General features: G+C 35.2%; 1 protein-coding gene across 1 annotated transcript in view; it reads left to right on the top strand.

Annotated features, from left to right (window-relative positions):
* The window catches only part of LOC107727489 (histone-lysine N-methyltransferase 2C-like), a 120,581-nt gene that overhangs the window by 68,344 nt on the left and 43,452 nt on the right, over positions 1 to 8,785 (top strand). The window contains exons 20-25 of the mRNA XM_016537362.1: positions 733 to 842; positions 932 to 1,015; positions 1,548 to 1,766; positions 3,845 to 3,970; positions 4,501 to 4,614; positions 4,939 to 5,081. Of these exons, the coding sequence (XP_016392848.1) occupies positions 733 to 842; positions 932 to 1,015; positions 1,548 to 1,766; positions 3,845 to 3,970; positions 4,501 to 4,614; positions 4,939 to 5,081 (796 nt within the window). The remainder of the gene's footprint in view (positions 1 to 732; positions 843 to 931; positions 1,016 to 1,547; positions 1,767 to 3,844; positions 3,971 to 4,500; positions 4,615 to 4,938; positions 5,082 to 8,785) is intronic.

The following is an 8,785-nucleotide window of genomic DNA, read 5'->3' as shown; positions in this document are numbered from 1 at the left end:
ATTAATACCAGTTTCAGCACAAAATAATCATGATACTGCCTTGAAAACATCCTAAGGTAAGTTAAAAGAAAGAGTACAACTTTACAATCTGTATCCTGTCTCATGTAATCGCTCAATCAGTGTTTCAGCCGTGCAAAGACGTCAATATAAAGTCTTGTAAACATAAACAATGTCATGTAACGTCACATTTATCTCAGAAACAAACATATTCAGTGATCATAAACTCATTAGTCAGCCAGAAAAATAAACTGTACAACATATTCATTATAATTTTTACTGTTCTTATGTTTAATTTGTTTGAATAAATCCATCAATTTTTTATGACAGCCACCATTTACATTTTTATATTTAAAAAAACGAATTGAAGTAGAAATATTATTATGTAATTGTAACTTTATTATTTTGAAAACTTCATTGTGTAATTTTAACAGTTGTATGCTATAGCTTACAAATCAGTCAATCGCGATTAATCGCATCCAAAATAAAAGTTTTTGCTTACATAATATATGTGTGTTTACTGTGTATATTTATTATGGATATATATATAAATACACACACATGCACGTATATATAATAAATATACACAGTACACACATATATTATGTAAACAAAAACTTTTATTTCGGATGTGAATAATCGTTTGACAGCACTAATATATATATGATATTTTTTTTTATGCATGTATGTATCATTCATATCTGTAGTACAAATTTGCCGTTTCTGTGTGTGCAGGTGGATGCATGCCTCGTGTCAGGGAATCCACTCAGAGGAGGAGGTGGAGAAGATTGCCGATACCAGCTTTGACTGCAATCTGTGCCAAGGCTACACCCCCCTCTCTCCCCGTAAACACTGCTTTTGCACAATCCAGTCTGTTTTACGTTTATAAATCGTTTTTTGGTTGACATTGTGTATTTGTGTGTTCGTTACACAGCGCCTGGAACGCCGGCCAAGTCTTGTTTGGATTTAGTCGAGTCTGTTCTCATGCCGCAGAGAGTCACAAAAGCAAGAGATCCTGGTAACGATGTCATTTTACGAAAACATTACGGTTTGTTTGTGTATTTATTTATATAGTTTTAAACATATTTACAAAAGTGTCAAATTATAGTAAATTGAAAGATGTTTTGGTAACGCTATACAATAAGGGTCCATTTTGTTAACATTTTAACTACATAATGTTACTTTGAATGCATTTTTTAATCTTAGTTCATGTTAATTTTCAACATTTACATATGTTGTTAAAATCAAAGGTCGTATCTGTTAATAGTATTTAATGGACCTGAACAAATAATGAACAGTTGAATCAACACTGTAACAAATGTATTGCTTATTGTTAATGTATTAACTAATTTTAACTAATGGAACCTTGAAGTATTGCTGAAATCTCCATATTTAATTCTGGTTATGCTTAGCTATTAAAGACATATGTTATTCTTTGTAGAGTAAAACCTTCTCACAAGCCATAGTAATGTGCGATTTGAGAGTAAATCGTTCTTTTGAGTGGTTTCTTTGTTTTTCCAATGAGGTTCCTCTGTGTTTCTGCTCCACAGAGCTGACGAGGACGTACACCCAGGACGGTGTTTGTCTCACAGAGTCTGGCCTGTCGCAGCTCCAGAGTCTCGCCAATGCAGCCTCGCGGCGGAGACGCTCCAAACCCAAACTCAAGCTGAAGATCATAAACCAGAACAGTGTGGCCGTGCTGCAGACGCCTCCAGACCCACAGACTGAACTCTCCAGGGACAGAGACAGAGACCTCGATGACACCAAAAGTACTGCTTCTTACTTCTCAATAGGGCTGTCAAAAACAAAATTGAATTTCGAATAGTCGTCGAACTTGAAATAAAAATCCACATTCGAATGCAAAAGCGTTGCATTCGAATTTTAGGTGTGCGTTAAGGAGGCAGCCTTATCAGTGGCGCACAAGATGCGATGACGATGTAAGTGTCGTTGCATTATAATGTTTTTGTTAACCTATCCAGTTGAAGCCACTAGATGCGGCGCTGCTGCGTTGTTCATTAAAAATATTGCGGAAAAAGAGAACATCAATGCGGAGAAGATCTTGCTTGCGTCAAAACTGAAACCAAGCCGTTCACACAGAACACATATTTCGCGCATTTTCTATCTTTTTCTATCTAAAAAAACATATATCGAGACTTTATGGCGTTTTTTTTCCCCATCCCACTGCATCTCATGTTTTTAAATTAAAAAAGTACTCTGTGTGATTGGCTTTCGGCACTTTGTATTAAACTATACATACATACATGATGCTGTTTTGTTTATAGTTAATCAACTGAATTAATTATAATTGGTTTATAAACATTATTTTAAACATTATGCACTTTTTTCGCAGATAGTCGTTATCTTATGCTTTGAATAAACGTGCATTAGTAATATTTGGTCGATGCGCCCTCTTGTGGCATCAGAAGAGAAGCCAAAAGCTATTCTTCACCATAACTGAAATTATGCATTTTAAATTAGAATATAATTCGAATTTTGATAATATTAAAGTCCAAAATTCAAATTTAGTTTTTCAGCCATTTTGACAGCCCTACTTCTCAGCCATGCTTCTTTTAGCAGTAGTTTCATATCTGTTTTGAAGGTTAACAACTTTACCAAACTCAAACCAAACTAAGAGCATTTAAACCTACACCAGAGTTGAACAATGCTTATAATTAAATCGTATGTAAAATTAAAATAAATAAATGTACCTGCACAGTTAATCAGTAACTGTTCATATAGCTTAGCACGATTTTGAAAATCAAATGCTGCGATTGAATTAAATAGGTAGGGTAACACTTTAGATTAGGGAACACATATTTACTAGTAACTAAGAATTTATTAAACCTTAATAAACTCCTGATTACTGCTTATTGAAATGGGAATACAATGGTCACTTTATTTACACATTTGCACTATTTCGTAGAGTTTGTAGCATTTTACCAGTATTCTGCCAAAAGTTTGATGATTTAAACGTTTGAAAGTGAAGAATTTAAGACTGAATTGTTAGAATTGTAACTTGCAGTGTCAATAATTATTAGGACGATAATTATCATATAGTCCATTACTGATTATAGATTACATTATGAAAACTGTAATTAGTAATGTAATTTGTAATATACTGTATATATATGTAATGTAATATACTGTAATTATGAGTACTTAGTTATATTACAACAGTAATAAGTCTTCAATTTAATTAGTGTTAAAATAATAATACAATAGTAAACAATAAACAAAATAAAACACTTACTAAAAAATGTATATGTTTTATCTGTTCACTTGCATCATGTGACCAACATCAGGGAACCACAAACCTGCAAATGTGTTGTTAAATTATTGAAATATTAGCTTAAAATCTCATGGGGTACTTGAATTAAATATTTTACATCTAAGCGGTTCGGCTGACAAGAACGTTTGGAAACGTTCATATGCCATTGATGGGCAAAAAAAGTCCATGGACACATTATATGATTATAGTCAGTATTTCTTTTATCTCTGTCAATCATCTTGGATGGGAAATTTTTGGTGAACTTTGGTGAGCATTATAGAGATCCATGTGATTATTTTGAAAATGATGTATCGTAGAAGGCAGCATAATCTCTACCTACAATTTAAAACAGCCTTCACATTGGGAGTGCACCTATAGTGCCATAAAACTAGGTAGACGGCTCATTATAGTGATTTGAGATGTTCTTTTTAGCACAAATGGACTAAATCTATTGTATAAGACATACAGTATTAAAGTGTCTAATTTTACAGTTCTCTTCCTGTAGTCTGGGCTTGCTTAAAGGTGTGTGATTCCTGACAGCTGTGTGTGTGTGTTCGTTTGTCTGTGTGTGTTTTGCAGCAGAAGGGGAGATGGTGGACGGTGAGGGGAAGTCTGACTCCAGCCCCGAGAGAGAGGCCACAGCAGAAGACGACTCTAAAGACACAGATCCCTGCAAGAAGAGGAAGAGGAAGCCCTACCGCCCAGGTGAGAGACAAGATGCTTCAGCAGAGTATAACCAAACACTTTTTCCTTTGTATGAGAGCGTTCCTCGTTTCCAAAACAATGCTTTTACTTTATACAGGGCTATTATGCATAATTAGAAAAATGAATAGAGTAGAAGGCACAGAGCTTCTCTTGTTTTGTTTATTAATCTAATAAAAACAAAATTGTGATATGTAATATCTATATCAGCTAACGAATATATGAAAAAATATAGCAAAAATATGAAAAGGAAAAAAAAATGTGTGTACAATCTACAAATCAGCCATGATTCAGAAAAAAGTGCACAGCTAGTCTCTATTTTAACCTGAAATACTGCATTAATTGAAGAAAAAAAAAAAGAAAAAAAAAAATATATATATATATAATAGAAAGAATATTGTATTGTTTTCAATGGGAAAAAGTGGATCATAATTATTACATAAATATTAATTGGTACTATAAAATACAAAATGTAAAAGAAAAAATATTATTGAACAAAAATCTATTCCACTGAAGTTTCTGCTTTTATTCAGGTATCGGAGGTTTCATGGTCAGACAGAGGAACCGGATGGGTCCGGGCAGAACCAAACAGGCCTTGGTCAGGAAGGACTCCGCTGGCTCTGAGACCCTGCAAGGCAAAGATGAGAGTGAGTATCGTTCAACACTTTCAGCACGATGACTTTCTGGTAGCTTATGTTGGATCTTAAATCAATATCTTCAGTCTTCATAATTTTTTAATATCTTTTTGAATGTAACAACTGCTGTCAAATGTCCACAAGCACTGCAGAAGTGCATAAGGCTGGATCACGTCACCCCTAATGTAGACTGATCTATCATTAACATCCACACTAATAAATTTGAGGTCAAACCAAAAAATGCATGAATATATGTATTATATATGTTGTTATTTTTGGATTACAAAGAATTTTAATGTAAAGAATGAATATGTTTACTCTTTTCTGTCCTGATAGGCTGGGGCGACCAAGCGCCTGACACTCCAATGGATGTAAAACATCCTTTGTCTGATTTTCCCGACAATCCTGAGGTTAAAATACGGAAACGCTACAGGAAAAAGAAGACCAAACTGGAGGAGGCTTTCCCTACTTACCTACAGGTCTGGCTCCTTTGGCTCACTATCAACTTTTGAGTCAAATTATCGACTTTCAAACTATTAAAATACAGTATAATTGATTAAGCTAAGGTGTACTGGGTGTTTGTCAGTCCATTGTTCGGTGGTTGCTGGCTCAAGTAAAAAAAAAAAGTGATATTTGATGTCCAATATGGCTCAGGTCTGTCTATGTAAGGGTTTTTTAATCTACCAGGCAGAAATCACAAGTCACATTCTCTTGAAAAAGCTATAGCAATTCTCCGCAAAACAAGCCACACAATATCATCGTAAAATCAGTGGCAACTTTTCAGCAGTTGCTCCCTTTATCTCAAGGAAATTCCCAGGATGTAACTCAGCGACTGTTGCAGATGCACCGGGAGATGCCACGTCTCTTAGTATGGTTTAGCTCACTCTGCTGGGTGAACTGGGAGCTCGTCTAGTCCAGCCTGACATGTGGGCTCTCAGGGACATGAAGTCATTTTTCCAGCTCAACCTCCCGTTGTTGGTCTCAAACTGAAGTCTGCTTTTTTAAATCGAGTTTCAGAGATTTTGCACTTACTTGCATACTTTTCTTAGAAAGCATAAGGGTATGACAGAAATGTAAGACGAGTAATTTTATATCATGGTAAATCAATATATTACAATACACTATTTTTTTGCTGAAAATATAGCAGAAAATGTGTTTATATATTATGTGGAAAGCCTATTTTGAGGTAAACCTGTGAATTACAATTTACTGTTCGAAAGTTTGGGGTCAGTAAGATTTTATATATATATATATATATATACAGTATATATATATATACTGTATATACATATATTTAATGATTTAAGAAATTAGTACTTTTATTCAGCAAGGATACATTAAATTGATTAAAGGGGTCATATGATGCTGCTAAAAAGAACTTTACAGATCTTCTTTATGCACCAAGAGCTTGTAACACTCCAAAGAGAAAGGAACAATTTAAATCGCATAATGTGACCCCTTTAAAAGTGACAATTTATAATGTTTTAAACTTTATATTCATAAAACGTATCAAGATGTCCACAAAATATGAAACACTGATATTAAGAAAGGTTTCTTGAGCATCAAATCAGCGGTTTGGAATGATTTCTGAAGGATCGTGCGACACTGAAGACTGGAGTAATGATACTGAAAATTCAGCCTTACAGAATTACAGAAATTACATTTAAATTACATATATTAAATATATATTTTTAATATATATTCAAATAGAAAAAAATAAACTATTTAATTGTAATAATATTTCACATTATTAAGTTGGCTTGAAAAAGCCAACTTACTGAAATCCTATTTAAACTTCTTCTTCTGAGACCAAATTTTAAAGTGTATCTCCTCCTACACTTATAAAGCTACAAACTTTCATTGAGGGGGTCAAAACTTTTGTACGATGAATCTTATGGTGTATTTAAGCTGTCTATTGCTATAGCAAAGCTTAACAACTCCCAACTGAAAAAAAAACAGCTAAAACCAGCCTAAGCTGATTGGCTTTCATGATAACAACATGCTTGTAGCTTGTTAATCATGCTAGAAACATGCTAGTAACTTGCTAATCATGCTAAAAAATGTTAACACAATGCTAGTAACTTGCTAATAATGCTAACAACATGCTAGTAACATGTTAATCATGCTAGAAACATGCTAGCAACTTGCTAATCATGTTAACAACATGCTAGTAACTTGCTAATCATGATAACAACATGCTTGTAGCTTGTTAATCATGCTAGAAACATGCTAGTAACCTGTTAATCATGCTACCAACATGCTAATCATGCTAGAGACATGCTAGTAACTTGTTAATCATGCTAAAAATGTTAACACCATGCTAGTAACTTGTTAATCATGCTAACAACATGCTAGTAACATGCTAATTATGCTAGAAACATGCTAACAAAATGCTAGTAACTTGTTAATCATGCTACCAACATGCTAGCAACATGTTAATCATGCTAGAGACATGCTAGTAACTTGCTAATCATGCTAAAAACATGCTAGTAACACCCTAGTAACCACCCTGGGTACCATAACAACACCCTAGCAACCACCCCAGGTAGCCTAGCAACACCCTAGCTACCACTCTGGGTGCCCTAGCAATGGCATAGCAACACCCTAGCAATGGCCCTGGATACCTTAGCAACTGCATAGCAACACCTTAGCAACCACCCCGGGTACCATAGCAACACCCTAGCAACCAACCCAGGTACCATAGCATCCACATAGTAACACCCTAGCAACCACCTTAAGTACAGTAGCAACCACATTGCAACACCCTATCAACAGCCTGGGTACCATAGCAACCACATAGTAACACCAAAGCAACCACCCAAAGTACCTTGGCAACCGCATAGCAACAACCTAGCAATGACCCAGTGTACCTTAGCAACTGCATAGCAACACCCTAGCAACCACCCCAGGTAGCCTAGCAACCACCTAGCAACACCTTAGCTACACCCCAGCTACCCTTGCAACCACATAGTAACACCCTAGCAACCAACCTGAGTACCTTAGCAATCGCATAGCAACACCCTAGCAACGAACCTGGGTACCTTAGCAACTGCATAGCAACACCCTAGCAACCACCCCAGGTAGCTTAGCAACACCCTATCAACCACCCCACCTACCCTCGTAACCACATAGCAACACCCTAGTAACCACCAAGAATACCCTAGCAACTGCATAGCAACCTCTTAGCAACCACCCTAAATACCCTAGCAACCGCATAGCAACAACCTAACAACCACACTGAACACCCTAGCAACCAGCCCAGTTACCTTAGCAACTGCAGAGCAACAGCCTAGCACCCACCCCAAGTACCCTAGCAACCACATAGCAATACCGTAGCAACTACCCCAGGTACCCTAGAAACACCCTAGCAAACACCTTGAGTACCCTAGCAACCACCCTAGAAGCCACCCCAGGTACCCTAACGATCTGTTTTTCTATGTCTGTTCTTCTGATAGACTGTATTGCCTTCAAAACATTCAAACTTTAATCTTTAAAACTATTTTAAGTATTTCAAACTACTTCAAACTGAAAACCTTCAAACTTCAAGCTTTTAAAACGTTTACAAACTTTCTGGCTAGGCTTTTTCAAGCCAACTTAAAGTTTGTCTACAAACTTTACTATCTAGTTTCTGTTTTTACTGTATTTTTATCAAAAAAATGCCATCTTGGTGAGCTAGGAAACTTCTTTCAAAAAAAACATTATTTGGATAATAGTGGATGTAGGGATATGCCGGTATCAAATTTTCATGTTGTGATTAATTGCTAATGCTTTTATCACGGTATACGGTATTATCGCGATATTGAAATTTAGTTTTAAAAAGTGTTGTCATAATACAGTATAACAGGTTTAATAACTTTTTTCTTATAACAAAAATAACTGAACATTTAAATACAATAAAGCAATACACAAAAAAATTTATAAAGTTACATTTTTTACACCAATTAAAGTGCAAAAGAACTATAAAGACCAATAGGTATCACTTTACAATAAGACCTCATTAGTTAACCTTAGATAATGCATTAACATTCACAATGAGCAATAGCTACATTTGCTACTTAACAAAGTTATTAATCTTTGTTTAAAAAATAAAAGTCTCAGTTCATGTTAGCTCATTAAATAACACAGCTGCAACTCTAGATTTGAACATCCTGTTATTAAATATTGGAATACCTAAGATTAATAA

This window comes from Sinocyclocheilus rhinocerous, unplaced genomic scaffold (genome assembly GCF_001515625.1).
Source record: "Sinocyclocheilus rhinocerous isolate Xijiao unplaced genomic scaffold, SAMN03320098_v1.1 scaffold306, whole genome shotgun sequence".
Classification (NCBI taxonomy): domain Eukaryota; kingdom Metazoa; phylum Chordata; class Actinopteri; order Cypriniformes; family Cyprinidae; genus Sinocyclocheilus; species Sinocyclocheilus rhinocerous.
This window is presented reverse-complemented; position numbering and strand designations above follow the sequence as displayed.